The 17,716-nt window shown below is 26.2% G+C and overlaps 8 protein-coding genes across 8 annotated transcripts; 4 read left to right on the forward strand and 4 right to left on the reverse strand.

Moving 5' to 3' along the window:
• Nucleotides 1–50: 50 nt before the first annotated feature.
• Nucleotides 51–3,064, reverse strand: DICPUDRAFT_152350 (uncharacterized protein; the record flags this gene model as incomplete). Its single annotated transcript, XM_003288103.1, has 2 exons — nt 51–1,075; nt 1,192–3,064. 2 exons carry the CDS (start codon nt 3,062–3,064, stop codon nt 51–53), a joined length of 2,898 nt encoding a protein of 965 aa, XP_003288151.1.
• Nucleotides 3,065–3,303: 239 nt separating this feature from the next.
• Nucleotides 3,304–4,826, reverse strand: DICPUDRAFT_78961 (uncharacterized protein; the record flags this gene model as incomplete). The annotated part of the gene is made up of 2 exons (XM_003288104.1): nt 3,304–4,194; nt 4,824–4,826. 2 exons carry the CDS (start codon nt 4,824–4,826, stop codon nt 3,304–3,306), a joined length of 894 nt encoding a protein of 297 aa, XP_003288152.1.
• Nucleotides 4,827–5,412: 586 nt separating this feature from the next.
• DICPUDRAFT_152352 (uncharacterized protein) lies at nt 5,413–5,679 on the forward strand (the record flags this gene model as incomplete). Its single annotated transcript, XM_003288090.1, has 2 exons — nt 5,413–5,535; nt 5,599–5,679. 2 exons carry the CDS (start codon nt 5,413–5,415, stop codon nt 5,677–5,679), a joined length of 204 nt encoding a protein of 67 aa, XP_003288138.1.
• Nucleotides 5,680–5,898: 219 nt separating this feature from the next.
• DICPUDRAFT_152353 (uncharacterized protein) lies at nt 5,899–7,518 on the reverse strand (the record flags this gene model as incomplete). The annotated part of the gene is made up of 1 exon (XM_003288105.1): nt 5,899–7,518. One exon carries the CDS (start codon nt 7,516–7,518, stop codon nt 5,899–5,901), a length of 1,620 nt encoding a protein of 539 aa, XP_003288153.1.
• A 1,523-nt stretch (nt 7,519–9,041) lies between these two features.
• Nucleotides 9,042–9,767, forward strand: DICPUDRAFT_92048 (uncharacterized protein). The gene has a single exon (XM_003288091.1). The coding sequence runs from the start codon at nt 9,068–9,070 to the stop codon at nt 9,707–9,709; it is 642 nt and encodes a 213-aa protein (XP_003288139.1). The 5' UTR covers nt 9,042–9,067; the 3' UTR covers nt 9,710–9,767.
• Nucleotides 9,768–11,169: 1,402 nt separating this feature from the next.
• On the forward strand, nt 11,170–11,528 carry DICPUDRAFT_152356 (uncharacterized protein; the record flags this gene model as incomplete). Its single annotated transcript, XM_003288092.1, has 2 exons — nt 11,170–11,182; nt 11,269–11,528. 2 exons carry the CDS (start codon nt 11,170–11,172, stop codon nt 11,526–11,528), a joined length of 273 nt encoding a protein of 90 aa, XP_003288140.1.
• Nucleotides 11,529–11,869: 341 nt separating this feature from the next.
• On the forward strand, nt 11,870–12,643 carry DICPUDRAFT_33571 (class II aldolase/adducin, N-terminal domain-containing protein; the record flags this gene model as incomplete). Its single annotated transcript, XM_003288093.1, has 2 exons — nt 11,870–12,361; nt 12,437–12,643. 2 exons carry the CDS (start codon nt 11,870–11,872, stop codon nt 12,641–12,643), a joined length of 699 nt encoding a protein of 232 aa, XP_003288141.1.
• Nucleotides 12,644–12,803: 160 nt separating this feature from the next.
• DICPUDRAFT_33578 (uncharacterized protein) lies at nt 12,804–17,054 on the reverse strand (the record flags this gene model as incomplete). The annotated part of the gene is made up of 1 exon (XM_003288106.1): nt 12,804–17,054. A coding segment is annotated over one exon (4,251 nt), but the record flags the coding sequence as incomplete, so codon positions are not given.
• Between the last annotated feature and the right edge of the window lie 662 nt (nt 17,055–17,716).

The raw sequence follows: 17,716 nt of genomic DNA on the forward strand, positions 1-17,716 counted from the left end.
AATAAATAATAAACAAAATTTTTTTAAAATTACAACTTTTTTATATTTTATTATGTTAATAAAAAACTATAATTATCAATTTTTTGGAGTTGATCATCTGTAATAAAATCTGCACTTGTAATTTTTGTGCCTTCATAACTTGCAGGTGGTTGAATGTGTAGCATTTGAAAATCTCTTTCATTATTTGGATCGGTTGGTAAAATTCCTTTTTCTTGCAACATACCTAGAGTTAAAAGATCACCTAATGATCTACCAAATGCTAAAAAGTTATATGCCCCGTGGTCCATAAATGCACCGTTGTAGGGTACCCATCCTATTTCTTCAATATAAAATTCATTTTGACCATGAGCTGCTCTTCCACCAATAAGTAAGGTTTCCTTTTTACGACTTACTAAACCACTTATTATTCTACATGGAATATCATTATAACGTAAAATGGATGCAAAAAGAATAGAATATGAGCTACAATTACCCAAACCTTTTCTTATTGTTTCTAGGGGCTCTTGATTACCAGAACTAAGGTCATATTTTACATAGCACTTTATATAAAGAGACACTCTATAAGAGAAACATAATTTGCTTTCAAGGGTTCCATCAGAATATTGTTGAGGGTATAACAAGTTATCATTAATGAATTGTTCAAATTCTGGTGTATTAAATTTGAGTTGTCCTTCTACCTTTAAAAAGAATTCTCTTTCGGAATTTGAAATTGGTTCAACTTGAATCTGTTCATTTGGTGCTGCTTCTACAAGTGTTGCTGAGTAAAGATCGGCTGTAAATTCATAATCACAATAAAAAGTTTGACCTTCTTTTGGGGTTTTAAACTCTACACTAAGAATATTTTGAAAGTGAGAGATAACAGTGGGCTCGGCTACAAAACCATTACTGTCTCTAAAAACAATATTTGAGCTTGTAATATTTTGAGATTGGAATGTAAGTGGTTCGAATATATATAAATAAACTGATGATCCGCTGACTGGTTTACCTTTAAGAATTGTATATTTGTTATTAAACTTTTTATACGATACTGTTTGCGTATAGCTATAGGAAAGTTTAAATCTTTTGTTGCCAAATACTAAATTAAAAAAAAATTAGTAAAAGAAATATTTTTTATGTTAATTGAGCAATGTGAAACAAGCTTTGTGCTCAGACAAAAATAAAAATAAATAAATAAATAATAATTATAATTACTCTTTCTATGTTTTTCATAGTCATACATTAAATCTTGAATATTAGGGTCATTAGATATTGGTCTACCTGTTAGGCCACAGGAAGGACCGCCACCCATAACCGCCATTCCAAAACCCCCATTAGAGCTATTTACACCATCTTCAATTTCCTTTACAAGCTTTGAAAAAGAAAATCCTTTTTTAGAGGATGATGAGGATGAAGAAGTAGGCTTTGATGAAATCATTTGTTTATTTTCTTCAATTGAAGGATATGGCTGGAATTTAGGTTGTGGTTGTGGTAATGGTCTTTGATAATTAAAACTATTACTGTTGAAATTATTAATGTAATTGTTATTTTGGTATGGTGCAGGTGTAGATGCATTTGCACTCTTATTTTGCTGTTGATAAGAGTTTGCTTGAGATCTTGAAGATGATGCAAGGGGTCTTGATTGAGGTTCGGTTGCAATATTATTTTGTTGTGCAGTTGCTAGAGGTTTAGGAAATGATTGTGCTGGCCTCAGTGGTTGGTGAATTGATTGTTCAGGTGGCTGTGAATTTAAATTATTTTGTTGTGATGGTGATGCTAGTGGCTTAGGGAATGTTGGAGTTGGTCTTAATGGTTGCTGTTGTGGTGCAAGCTGTGTTACAGGCTTTTGATGTAAAGGTTGTGGTGCAGGCTTTTGTAGTAAAGGTTGAGGTGCTGGTTTGGGGAACAAAGGAACTGGTGAAGGTCTTGTTTGTATTGGGGATACGGGAGGTCTCTGTAATGGAGGTGAAGAATAATTTACAGATTGAGCTCTAGGTCTTGAAACCAAGTTATGATTTGTTTGTTGTGGTATTGGTGCAGGTCTATTTGGAACAATATCATCTGAAGGTCTGGATAGTGGTGGTGTTGCCGCAGGTTTTATTGGTTGTATTGTTGCAGCGGCAGGTTTTGTTTGTTGTTTTAAAATATCCAATCTTGGTGCTGGTGTTGTATGTTGTTGAGGGGTAAGAGGAATGGCTCTTGCTGGAGGTGTAATATGTTGACCTAGTATATGCTTTTCTTTATTTTCACTTCTATACATGTTATCTGGGGCATCTATTTTTGGGATCTCTACTGAAGATGGTCTTGCCAATGGTTTTAGGCTTGCCTTTTTAATATTTGAAGCAGTTGGTAGAGGTGGTTTATTTAAACTATTATTTGATGAATTAATAATATTATTACTACTATTATTAATTGGCTTATTCATATTATTATTACTACTATTATTAATCTTCCCATTTAATTGTTGTGTATTGGTATTTATTTGGCTTAAATGAGAAACTGGGTTTATAAAATTAATTTTATTTTGAAGACTAGATGAGGAATTGTTTTGAATTGTTGAGATTGAGGTTATTAAACTATTTAGAGAAAACTGAATATTAATTAAAGGTATATCGAAATTGTTTACCCTACAGTCAAATTGGTGAATTACATCATTGAATACCTCCGATTTTAAATTTGAATCACTTTTATTACCACTTTCATAAGATTCGATCTTTATTCTAATGGCATCTAACTGATTACAGAACTCTACTAAAGCTTGAAAGTTTGCAGCTTGATTTAAACCCCATTCATTAAACACCAGATCGATTTGAGTTAAAATTTCATTACCATATTTTGATATTGGATGATTAGAATCGTAATATGAAAATGAATTATTTAAATAACTATTTTGACCGATATATATTAATTTTATTGAATCGCAATAATTATTTAATGAATCATAAATATTTAAAATATTATTTGATAATTTATAAAATTCATTTTTTATTAAATCATAATTATTATCATATAATATATTATTTGTTGTGGTTTTATTATTATTTATATTGTTATTTAAACTTGAAACTGAATTACTCCTACTATTCATCTTTATTATTGACAATTGTATAATATTAAATTTAAAAAAATTTTAAGTGTAAAATATTAAAATAAAAGGCAATTCTAAAAAAAAAAATTTTTATTATAAAAATTTTTGATAAAATATTTTCGATGTCAATTCCCGAATTTCTGGGATTTGTTTAAAAAAAATTTTTTTTTTTTTTTTTTATACATTAAAATAAAACATAAAAACTATTTTATTTTTATTTTTATTTATTTTTTTATTTTTTACATTATATAATCTTTGATCAATTCCATTGATTTGTCCCAAAGTTGTTTAGATAAATTTGTGTCATAAGATTGTTTTGAAGTTTTAATGATTTTAGTATCATCAAAATATTTACCAGAGATTGATTGATATTCGTCGTAAACTGCGTATTTAACAATGTGTCTTGCACAATATTCAGCAGATTTAAAAATTTTAAAGTATAACTTGTCTAGTGGTGATGGAAGGTTAACGATATCACTTGCAAAAATACCTGGGTGGACTGCATTAACAGTTGCCTTTTTTTCAGACTCGATAGATTCGATTTGAGAGTGCATTTGATAAGTTGAGAGAATCTGTGCCATTTTACTTTGACAGTAGGTTGCAAAAGTGTAAGATGTATTTTCAGTGAGATTCTCTAATGAAAAATTACTAAGACTGTGTACTGATGAAGAAATATTTAAAATACGTGCTTGATTTTCCATTAAATTGTCAAATAATAATTGAGTTAACATGAAATGGCCTAAATAATTTGCGAAAAACTGGGTATTGAATTGACTACAACCTATTTTAGTGATTGGATTGTTCCATTTTAAGTCTTCCCATAACCACATAATACCAGCATTATTAATTAAAATATTAATTTGGAGCTCTCTTCTCTTTATTTCATTGGCAAACTCTTTGATACTTTCAAATGATAATAAATCTAATTTGATAAATTCCAATTTTTCATTTTCATTATTTGTAAAATCTTTAACTTCTTTAATTGCTTCCATTGCTTTCTTTTCATTTCTACATGCAAAAATAATATGTCCATTTAATTTAGCAATCTTTTTAGCAATCTCTTTACCTAAACCTGCATTTGACCCAGTAATAATAATTGTTTTATTTTTTAAATCATATTTTTCATAATCCTGTATACATTAAAATAAATAAGCTTATTATTAATAATTTAATAAAACAATAATATATTATTATCTGTATTATTATCAATATTATTATTATTATCTATATTATTAATAAATATATTTACAATATCTTTTGTTGGAGTTAATAAACCCATAACTAAATTAAAACCAATAGTAATAAAAATTACCAACCCAATAATTAAAACAAACATAAATTGATTAATTAATTTTAAATTTTAATGTTTAAAATAATTAGTTTTTTTAAAAAAATTAAAAGTAGAAATGAAAAAAATCAAAAAAAAAAAAAAAAAAAAAAAAAATTTTTTAGTAAATCAAAAAAAAAAACAAAAAAATTTCGGTTTAATGAATAATTATGATTCTTTTTAACCTTATCAAGCTATTTTCAAATAAAGTAGTTTGTAAAAGAATCATTTTATGTTAAATGATCAATGACTTTTACAACTTTAATAGTAAATAGAAATAATTTTATTAATATAAACATATAAATAAAATAAAAATATAAAACCGAAAGTGATTTTGATAAATTAAAATTTCAAAAAAATGGTTTCCAAATTTTAATAGTAAAATTAATATTATATTTCTTTTTTATTAGAGAATTTTTTTTAGAAACATACCATGATTATTAAATCTCTTTTTGAAATTTTTTAATTGAAAGATAATTTTGTTTTTTTTTATATTAAAAAAAAAAATGTTTTTTTTTTTTTTTTTTAAAGAAACTATTTTTTTAAAAAAAAAGATTCTTTATTTATTTCTTTGGTAAATAAAAAATATATCATATAATCCTTATTTGTTAAGAACTCTAATTTTATGGAAAAAATTTATTCTTTGATATGTCAAAATAAATAAAATAAAATAAAATAAAAAAATAAAACAAAAAATCGTTGTTTTTATAAATTGGTAATTTTATAAAGCCGTGCCTTAGTTATTATAAAATTATAATCAAAAAAATCTTTAACAATAGGGAGTAAAGAATCAATAATTTAAAAAATAATTTTTTCCCCTCAAACCAAAGGATTTGAGGTTTTTTCATTCTTTATTTTTTGGGAAAAAGAAAAAATTAAAAATAATTTTTTTATTTTATTTCAATGGATATTCTAAAAAACTATTAAAATGCATATTTTTTTATAATAAATAGAAATCAAATTATAAAAATAAAAACCATTAAATAATAAATATATATAAATAAATAAATAAATAAATAAAATGTCAGATGAAAAAGAAGTTAAAAGAATGAAATGTATACATTGTGAAAATGGAAGAGCAAAATGTTTCCACTGCAAGGGTAGTGGTAGAACTGTAACTCGTTTTGATTGTTTTCATTGCAAAGTAAGTATAAAATTATTTACATATATTATTTTGTATTTTTACTAATATTTTTATTATAAATAGGGTCAAGGAAACACTGTTTGTGATTGGTGCCATGGTACTATGATTGTCGAATATACTGGATGCGGCTGCACTATTTTATAATATAAAAAACATAAATAAATAAAAATTGTATATATCTAAAACTTATTTTTCTAAAAAAATTTTTATCATCATAATTATTTCTTTCTTTTTTTTTTTCATAGCTCTAATCTAATATTTTGCTGATAATATGAGTATATTTATTATTGGCTTTCTTGTTTATTTTAGAAATAATAATTTAATTAAAAATTATTTTTATTTTTTATTTAAAATTTTAATAATTTAATAACGACTGATTATTTTATGCTTTTCATTGTCATCTATTGGTCCACTGCAACGTCTAATGATATATCTTGAAATATATAAAAATAATAAAGATCCAAAAGTACCCCCAACACCAATGGCCGAGAAAATGAAAGCGTTTTGTAATTTTTGTTTTTGTACAAAGGAGTTACAATTACTACCATGATTACTACCAATATCTGTTGAGAATTTATCGCCATTGAAACTGTTTTGATAGTTTTTGTCACAATTTACATATGGATTAAAACTTTTACTTGAGAAAACATTTGAAAACATAAACGATTTTACACTTTGATAATTTAATGCTGAGCCTATAGTTGAACTTATATAATTGCTTCTAAGAGAAATTTGAGATTGTGAAGCATAAATTAAATTTGGTTTTGCACTGATGGTACTTGGATAAAGCTCGTCCATTGTTATATTTGAATTCAAAATGGTAGAGGATGATCTAGAGAATGAAAATAATGATTGGTTTTCTGAAGCACATGATCGATTGGAGCTAAAGAATGTTGATGATATATTGTTAGAGACACCTGTAAAAAAGCAACCATCACAATTGATTAAAGTACTTTGATGGACTGGCCACATTGAAACCTGATTATCGTTAAAATAAACCTCTACATTACCCATTTGAAAAATAGGTTCATAACAATTTGATGAGGTTTCAGGTGATGCAAAGAAATTGCTTTTTTCAACTATTAATTGTCCTCTTCCCATTAAAAATAATGGTGATTGTGGTTGAACATTACTTGAAAGACTTGATTGAATAAACTCTAATGTTACTGGACAATAGGTAGAGTTTAAAATTGGTGATGCTAATTCGAGAGAAACTGAACCAAAACTATTTTGAAATACTGAATTTATAAATGAAAAGCTGTAGAGTGTAGATGGAAAACTATATGCTGTATTAAAAGTTGTCCAATCTTCTGATGCTGATTGTTCTGGGTTTGGTTCACCTTGTACCATGATAAAAGCCTTGTCATTATATTTACAGGAGTAAGTAAAATTTTCAAATGTAACTTTTACTAGGACATTATATAATGCTGATAACTCAATAAAATCTGCCGAGTCAGTAATGGAAGTGCTATTTGCAGCATTTGATGATAAACACTGTGCATTACCAAAAGCACCATAATTTATGTTGATAAAATTAAGATAAGTTTGTTTTGTTTGAAAGTCTGTTTCGATTGAAAAGAATGGGAATGAATTATTATTTATTAATCCAACCCCACCCTCAGATGTTCCAATAAGGGTAAAGTTGAAACCATAAAGACCAATTGGTGAAGAAGAGTATGAGGAAGAAGATGAAGATGGATATGATGGTCTGAAATCTACATTTGAAAACACACTTGCTCCTTCGCCCATATATATTGTTAAGGGTGGATAGTTGCTATAATAATAATATCCATTTATTTCTTGTAAAAAAACATATACAACTTTGTCTATTGAATAACATTGTGAATCTTCTGTGCAAGAATTTGATATATCATCTCCTGTACCATTGATATAATATACATGATTATAATTATACTGTGCTTTTATTATACTACTATTTAAAAATATATATAAAAATAAAATACAAATAAAATAATTTTTCATTTTTATTTATTTAAAAAAAAAAAAAAAATTTAAAAATTAAAAAAAAAAAATATATTTTATTTATTTATAAATTAAATATTTATATACAAAATTATAATTAAACTATTGTTATTATTATAACTATTATTATTACTTTTATATTAATATTATTTAATTTAAAAAAGAGAAAAAAATAAATAATTATTAAATAAAAATTTAATTTTTTTTTTCGTAAAAAAATATCTTTGGAAAAATAAAACCTAATTTTGTAGGTTAAAATTTTTAAAAAAATATTTTTTTATTTTTTATTTTTTTTAAAATAATTATCATTTAATTTAATTTATTTGTTTATTTACTTATTTTGTCAATCATAGAATAGTTTTTTATTATTTTTTTTGAATAAAAAATAATAATAATAAAAATGATAAAATATTTTAAAATTTTAATTTTAAATATTTTTTTAGTATTGTTTTTAAACAATTTTAATAATAATAATAATTTTGTATTATCGCAACAAACTAATAATTCAAGTAATATAGTATATTCAATTTATATTTCAAATAGTGGGGCAGATATTGCCAATTGTGGTTTTGGAATCAATACAATCCCATGTTCGACAGTATTTTGGGCTTTTAATACTATCAAATCAAATAATTTGCAAGTTAATCCTATCAATTTAGTATTTTATAGAGGTAGTTATTCAGCTCAGGTTCAAGAAGTGTCTGGCTATAATATTACAGTTTCAGTAGATCAAACTGATTCAACTTATAATGCACAATATTTTCCAGGTGTTATATTTGGTTCAGCCGAACCACTTTTTTCAATCAACAGCGAAATTTCAACATATATCACAATTAATAATTTTTCACTTTCTACTTCAGCCAGCTATTCTGCAGTTTTTGTTTTGATTCAAGTTCCATATGGCCAAAGTTATCGTGGTGTTACCGATAATAATATATATACAATTGTAATTACACTCAACAATATATTATATAGTTTTTATCAAGCTTCTCCATTAGTTTCAGTAACTTCAGAATCTATAGTACCTCCACCTTCATCTGACTGGGATTTTAATGGACCTGATTCCCATTATGGTAGCAATAGTAGTGACGATTATGATGCTAACAATTTCGTATCATCTTTATATAGCGGTAGCCCACCAATTCAAATTACATTATTCAACTGTACATTTTATAGTCAATATACTCTCATTATGGGCTATCCAGTTGTAAGCTCACCATCCATTCCAACTTCTGTCAGTTTAACAAACTGTGTGTTTGACTGTATTTCTTTGACCCAACCAATAGTATATGTTGTTAGAGGTAGAGTTTCCATTGAAAATGTTAACGTAACCAACACTCTCATAAACAACAAGCCATTCATTAATGTTTTAAATGCCGAAGTTTTCTTTAAAGATTCAAATATTCAACTTACTATCGATCAAGGACCATTCTTTATTTGTGCAGGTTGTTTTATAAATTTAGTATATAGCAGCTTGGATATAAACTATGCTAGAGGAAGTTATAATCAAGATTATCCAGTTTTCGATTTTAGAAAGTCATCAGTAACAATGCTTGATAATACAATCTCGTTCACTGGTAATAGTATTCAAGTGTTTGACCAAGGGGTAATATCTGCAATAGATTCCAATATCAATCTTAGAAATAATATGATAAAAACAAATATTTCTCATTTTATTTACTCGGACGGTTCAAATATATTTTTATTCTGGAATTCTTTTCATTTTCTATATACCAATGATGGTATTTATGCTATTTGCTCCACAGACCATCAATCATCTTTCTTTGGTGATGCCGTTTCTATTCAAAACATGGACTACCTTTCTAAAGATTGTACCACTTCACAAACTAAACAAGAAGCAACTTGGTCATTACTCTTTGTATTTTCAGGTATGGGTGTGAGTTTAATATTTTTAGGTTTAGGTTATCTCATAAAAGGAAAAGTTCAAAAAAATAAAGAAAAAAATAATAATTTAAATTCTAATGGATCAAATGAAAAAATAGATTCAGTTTCAAACATAAAACCAACAAATGAAACAACCAACTTATTAAAAAATAATAGTTATAATAATAATAATAATAATAATAATAATAATAATAATAATAATAATAATAATAATAATAATAATAGTAATAATATAGAAAATCACAATGATAATGAAGACTGTATTGGCTCTATTATTACCGATTAAAAATAAAACCAAAACCCTGTATATATAAAAGTAATAAAATTTCTTTTTTTAAAATAACAAAGAAAAATAAACCTATATTTTTTAAAAATATATTTATAAAAAAACATTACCAAAATAAATTTTATTATATATAATGTTTATATTCATTTATTTGATTATTACTAATACAAAATTGTAATAATATTGTTGTTACAATGAGCACATTTAATGATATTATATGTACTATAAAGTTAGTGCCTGGAAATTTAATTACAATTACATGAACCGCTTCCGCTTCCTGATGAGGATCCACTGCTACCGCTTGAAGCACCACCATCGATACTGTAGTCATAGGTATAGGTTGTGGTGTAGGTTACTGGATTTGAATAGTAGTAATAGTATGAATAGCCACCAGCGTCACAAGAGCCACATTGAATCTTATTTGAACCCATGGATGATGCACCTTTACCAGCAGAAACTCTTGATTTTGATGAACCGCTCATTGGTGAGAGAGAAGTAATAGCAGCTGCATATAAAAGAATTAAGGAAAAAAAGTTAAAAAAACATAAGAATATAGTTAATTATAAAATAATAAATATTTACATAAGATTGTCATTTTTTAAAAGGTTAAAAAGTAAATTGTATTTTGAATTGAATGAAGAAATTATAAAAAAAAAAAATTATTTATAACTTTTTTTTATATATTATTTTTTTTAAAAAAGGGTACCCACCAAAACTACTATTTAAATTTTAACTATCATTTTTGCAAAAACAAGTAATACTATTTATATTTTACATTGTTAAAAAATTCATCAACAAAAAATTTTTTTTTTTTTTTTTTAACTTACCATTAAGGGAAAAATAATATCTTTACGATAAATTTTTATATTAATATTATAATAAAATGAAAATATAAAGCTGAGTGATTTTATGATGTCTAATTTTGTGTGAGTCGTTTGTTGGTGGTGGGTACTTGTGTGTGAAAATTATCTATAAATTAAAAAATTTTTAAAGTAATCAAACATTTTCTTTTTTTCATTTTTTTTTTTTTAAGTTATAGATAAAACTTTATATCTCTAATCATAATATTTTTGTTGATTATATGAGTAAGTTTATTATTAAAAAAATATTGAACCAAGATTTATTGGAATGTATTATATGATTTAAAAAAATAATAGAAAAATATTAATATATATAATTTTTTAAAAATGAAAAAATGAAAGTTTAATTTTAAATATATAATTACATCAAACGAATTTTTATCATAAGTTTATAAAATAAACAAATAAATAAATATTATCAATTTTTAAAATCCCACAACCACAAATAACATTATCATTTAAATGATGATTTAAATAAAAATAAAAAAAAATAAAAATAAAAAAAACCATATCAAAAAAAAAAAAGATATAAAAAGAAAGATAATTTTTTTTTAAATCATCAAATTATAATATATTTTAATTACTACTTACACTTTAAAAATGACAATCTTATGTAAATATTACATAAATATATTTTTATAGTTTTGGATTTTATTAAAAACTAATTTATTTTATTGATTTTCATTCTTTTATATGCAGCTGCTATTACTTCTCTCTCACCAATGAGCGGTTCATCAAAATCAAGAGTTTCTGCTGGTAAAGGTGCATCATCCATGGGTTCAAATAAGATTCAATGTGGCTCTTGTGACGCTGGTGGTTATTCATACTATTACTACTATTCAAATCCAGTAACCTACACCACAACCTATACCTATGACTACAGTATCGATGGTGGTGCTTCAAGCGGTAGCAGTGGATCCTCATCAGGTAGCGGAAGCGGTTCATGCGGTTGTAACTAAGTATCACATAGTTGACTATATGCATTCTGTTTTTAAATATTATTATTGTCCTGTACCAATACTAAATTATTCCCATTCTATAAAAAAGATATTTCATGTATTATTAATTTAATAGTAATATTTTAATGTAACAGTATGCACATTTACCCTATATTATAATAAAGAAATAAAATTTATTATATTCACACCCAATCAGAAAAAAAAAAAAATTTTTAATTATTTTATTTTTTTTAAATTATTTTTTTTTTTATTTTTGCATTTTTTAATTAAATTTGTTCAATTCGGCATTTTTTTTTTTTTTTACCCATTATATTCATCTTAATATTTTTTTTAATTTAATAATGTCAGATAATTATTCAGAAGAGCACCCAAGAAAGTTAATTCCAGAATTATGTAAATTATTTTATGGTAACGGATGGGTAACTGGTACAGGAGGTGGTATTAGTATTAAAGAAGGAAAAGAAATTTATATTGCAGCATCAGGAGTTCAAAAAGAAAGAATTTTGGGTGATGATATTTTTGTATATAATGAAAATGAAGAAGAAATATCGGCACCACCATCAGATAAAAAATTAAAAGCAAGTCAATGTACACCACTATTCTTTAATGCATACAGACATAGAGGAGCTGGTGCTGTAATTCACACACACAGTCAACAAGCAGTTATGGTTACTCTTCTCTATGAAAAAGAATTTATTATTACTCATCAAGAAATGATCAAAGGTGTTATTTCTGGACATGGTGAAAATGCAAAATTCTTACAATACTTTGATAAATTAGTTATTCCAATTATTGAAAATACACCACACGAAAGAGATTTAAAAGAAAGAATGGTAAGTAATAAAACGTATTTTATAAATATATATAAAACTATTTAAACATATTTATTAATATTTTAATATTTACAGTATAGAGCAATGGAGAAATATCCAAATGCAAATGCAGTTTTAGTTAGAAGACATGGTGTTTATGTTTGGGGTCCAGATTGGGTTAAAGCTAAAACTCAATGCGAATGTTTAGATTATTTATTCGAAATTGCAGTAAAAATGAAACAGTTAGGTTTAGATCCAACTAAAGTACCAGAAGAAAATAAAGAATGTTGTTACGATTGTTAAATAGTTTTTTTTAATTTATTTTAAATAAATTTAATTTAAATTTTTAAAATTTTATTAATTGTTATTACAATGTTATGATTATTTATATTATTATTACTCTTTTTACTATTATTACTATTATTTGTTATAATTATTTATTTGAAATTAATTAAATAAATATTTAAATTCTTCTTTTAATCTGGTTGGTTATTAAATAATCGTCATCATCTGAACCATCATCACCATATGTATATGATGATGATAGTTTTTCATTTGGAGATGAACCACCAAAATTGTAATAGCTTGATTTATCTACTACTTTAATAATATTTTTTGAAGAGTCATAGGCAAAATGTGCATTTTCATCATCTTCGTTATCTGATTCTTCGTAATCGTAATATAATTTATGATGACTATCTATATCTAATTTTGAATTTTTGGAGGTAATTTTATCATAGATTTTCTTTAAGATGGGATAAATTTTGTTGTTGAATTCATTCATTAAATATTTTGATTGGAATTTAATGGCTGCTAATAGGAATGAAACAACACATATAATTAAAATCCATTGTTCAGTATCTTCGTACAAGCCATTGTCTAAATAAATACATGAGATGAATAGTAAAATTAATGATACGGTTTCCAAGTTGTTATCTTGATCGGTAATGAATGGTTGGAATTTCAAGTGGACAAATAAATAGACCAAACCAAGGATTACTAAAATAACGGATCTATAGTTTGATTGGAACTGGATTAGCGATACTGTTACAATTGATAATCTTTTCAACAATAGGGTAACATCCCAAAAGTATAGTTTTGGTACATATTTGAGATAGAAAACACCATATCTTCTTTCGACATCTTTATCGTGTAAACGGTCTTTGACTCTATAGAGCAAGATGAAAATAATAATTGGGAAAAGTGCCAATACCGAAATTAGGCCATAAGTGATTTTGGTGGCAGTTTCATAGGCACTACCCTTGCAGCTTACTTCAGGACTTGCATTTAATAGTTCATATGGACCAATACTTTCACAGAATAATATTAAAAGCATTTCGGTTGCAAATGGGCCATAAGAATTCATGCATACTTTGATAAATGTAGAGAATTGACGATTAAAGAATTCTTTTTCGGTCTTTTCAACAAGATCTTTAATAAATGGAATTTTAAAGATGATTCCTGTTTTTCTAAGGAATAGCTCTAAAACAATGATGAATAGTAAAACCAAGAAAAGGAATATTGGCTGTAGCAGGATGAAATAGTGGTTCCAATAGAAACCAAATGGACCAAGACAATCATCAAGTACTGAGAGAATGCTATTGGATCTACCAGAATGAGCTGATACTGAACCACTTAAACTTGTTAAAATACTGAATTTAATACCTGATGAAATTACAGCAAGAGTTTGCATAAAGTATAAGGCAATAGTAACCAAACCAGAGTTATCACTAGACCATTGTTGGGTGATTACCAAAATAAAAAACATGAATATTCTGATGGTCAAAACAAACTTGTTAATAGAGTCTTCTTTTTTGCAGCCAGAACCACAATTGTAATATCCTTCGATACAACCTGCACATAAAATACCGCTACTATACTGGGCACAGGTGGTGTTTTTTGCTTCGTCATTTTTATAACAAACATCTGTGGGGCATTCATATACTTTAATATTTGGGCCGTCTGTAAATACCCAAAAACCATCTAAACCTGCAATACTTGAACCACCATAACAAAATGTGTTGGCTGGACATGTTTCACATTGAGAGTTTATACCATAGGTACCAAATGGGCAAAGGATACACAATGTAGAGTCTTCATTGGGATAATAACCATCTTGACAACTTTGAAATTGGAATGATAGTTTGGTTGATGTAATAGATGAAGAATCAGAGTTTATAAAAATAGTTTGTGTTGAGTTTATTTGACCCACTAATTTATCTATAGTAATTATAATGGAAGCATTATCGGCTGGTAATTTGTCAAGGAACTGGGTGTTTAAAATACTTCCTCCAATTAATGATACATAGAGCTGAGAGTTCTTATCAAAGTGGTATCCGAATAATGGTTTTTGTTTAGAGTTTACAAATGTAACCATAATATAGTATGGACCAGAACCACTTTGAATTGGGCCATTAATATTGGTATTTATAAAAAGCGAGATAATACCCAACACTATAGTTTCTTCATGAGTGTATATTACATTTGACCTTATGATTGGTTCGTTACCATAGTAGAAAATAAAGACCCCCAATCTGCCTTCCTTTAATTGGTTTTTAAGGTAGAATCCACCATTGATGGTAATGTTGTTTTGGCCCCCACTATAAATTACCCCGCCATTATCACCAGCTAAATTTTGAGAAACAGTACAATTATCCATGAGTAGATAAGAATTTGTTGACATATATACTATTCCACCAGATCCTGTGCAAGTATTTTCTCTAAATACGCTATTAGAAATAGTTAACTGGACGTTATCAGATAAAAGAAAAGCACCACCAGCATAAGTTTGGGCCTGGTTCCCAATATATTGAACATTGTAAAGATACCCTATACCTTTATCGTTGATGGTTATGAATGTTGTAAATACATTATTTTGAATGATAGTTCCATTTAAAATTATTGAGGATGGGCCATTGCTTATTAAAAACATAAAGTAATTTGATATAATTAAACTTCCATCGTCTCCATATCGAGAATTATAAAAATCAAATATAGTATCACTTGTAGATTTGAATAAACAATTGAAAGTGTAGATAGTTGATAGAGCTGCCTGGCTTGTGGCATCTGTAAAATTAGAATTGTAAATATATATTTGTGAATTTGATGACTTTATAAATTGAGAAGAGATAACCGAAGAATTTTTGATAGTGGCTTCACCATTGGTTGTGAATAATGCTACGTTTTCATTATAAAAATGAACATTATCGACCTCCAAATTTATATCCTCGACCAAAATAGAGTTTTTAGAACTAGTAGCAAAAAAAGAACTACCACCAAGATAAACGCTTCCTTGAAAAGCAGATATACAAGCAAACGATATTCCACCACTAAATGTAATATTATTCATTACCAAATCTGAATTGAGGGCTAACACTGCTGATTGAATATAGATATTTGGAGGTTGTTCTTGAAAAAGTGTACTGTTAATATAAAATTGTGAACGATAAATACAAAGTGATGTTTCAATCCAAGATTTTGTAAGGGATACTTTTTCGACCATATCAAGAAGAACTGGGCATTGTTGATCGATATTGGGTAAATTTTTGTTATAAAAGAATATTGAGTCTGTGATGAAAATGTAATGAATATTTAAAAAATTCATACTATTGATTGAGTAAAAAGTACAATTAGATATTAAAATTTGATCTTGACCAAAGACACCTACAGCTTCAATTGCATATTGGGTATTATTAAAAAAGATACAATTGTCCAATATGGTATTTGTTAAATAGTTTAAGAGCAAAACCGAATCACCAAAATGCTCGTTGAAATGGCAGTTAATTAAAGAAAGGGAACAATTTCCATTAATCGTCATTGCTGAGCCACCCGGTCTAATACTTGATCTGATAAAATTGATGCCTGAAATGAACAAATCTACACCAGTGACTGTGGAAAATTGAATTATATTGGTGTAAAATTCACCAGAGATGATTGTATCGTTATTATTACTTGTAGAGGCAATCGACAAATAGCTTTGTAATGAAAAGTCCAAGTAACTATTACCCAAACCACAATAGAAGCCGGGCTCTACAAAAATAGTTGCATATTTGTTGTCTGACACATAATTGATGGCTTGTTGAATTGATGAAAAAGGATTTGTAGATGTTCCATTACCAGTAATATCGCTTCCACTATTCGAAACAAATACTTGATCTTGCCTAATATTTACAAGATTATTTTTCATAATTCTAACATTCTCTATATAAGTTGGTGGAATTGGCAAACCTTCATGAAAAAAAGTTAGCATAATTGAAAGCTCTAAAATCCCAGGTCCTGGTTCTATTGGCAATCTATAAGGGACACGGCTAAAAGTTGCGCCAGTTGGATTAATATTTACATATTTTTGACCATCAAATAAAACTTCTAAACGATAGTTTAATTGCGTCGATGATATTTCGAAATATAGCGTATAATAACTATCGATTTGAGTTTCAAATGTTTGGTTCAAATAAACAGATGACGACAAGGTTGAAAAAGGTTTGCCTGGCAAACTTGATATTTTAATTGCACTGTACCCCTGTATACTAGTTGAAAAAAATGCTTCGTGTAATTCATCTACAAATGATATATTAATACCAACTGAGTTTTCATAGGAGAATGACCAGAAATCCCCATTGACTATTGAAACATTGTTGTTATATGTAATATTATTATTTTCGAATGCTGATTGTAAATTTTGAAACCCCCAATCTTTTAGAATTGTATTTTGGTCTTTATAAAAAGTTAATAAAAAGTTAATAAAAAATTAATACTAATTTTTTGAAAATTTTTTATTTTTAAAAATACTTACTGCACTTAGGGTTTATATTATTTTTAATTAAATGTTTATTTTTTTCATAATTTGATATTTTATTATAGTTTTTAATATTTTTGTTTTTATGTTTTAATAACTCTTGATTATTGTCTATTATTTTTTGATGATAATTATTTATCATTAAATTTTTTTTATAGTAATAATAAAAATCCTGATCCTCAAAATCTTCAAAATTATCATTATCTATATTATTTAGATAATCTTCCTGTAGTTTTATTTTATTTATTTTATTGTTTATATTATCGTCTATATTATTGTTTATATTATTGTTTATATTATTGTTTATATTGATTACATTTGATATTACAGATGTAAATATACATATTATTAAAACTATAAAAAAACTATATTTAAACGTTATCATTGTTTTTTTATTTTATTTGTTTATGGTTGGAGTGTGGTAAACAAAATAAAATAAAAATGAAAATGAAATTTGAAAAAAAAAAAACCTGAAAATAAAAGTTGAATTTAATTTCCAAAATTAAAACATTATTTCTTTTAAAGTTATAAAAAAAAAAATTTTACTTTAATTTTTGATAAAAGGAAATAAAATAAATAAA

The sequence above is a fragment of the Dictyostelium purpureum genome (assembly GCF_000190715.1).
Source record: "Dictyostelium purpureum unplaced genomic scaffold DICPUscaffold_123, whole genome shotgun sequence".
In the NCBI taxonomy this organism is placed as follows: Eukaryota; Evosea; class Eumycetozoa; order Dictyosteliales; family Dictyosteliaceae; genus Dictyostelium; species Dictyostelium purpureum.

What these genes read in the sequence shown, in the direction of transcription:
- DICPUDRAFT_92048 (XM_003288091.1), top strand. Translation starts at nt 9,068, where the DNA reads ATGCTTGATAATACAATCTCGTTCACTGGTAATAGTATTCAAGTGTTT.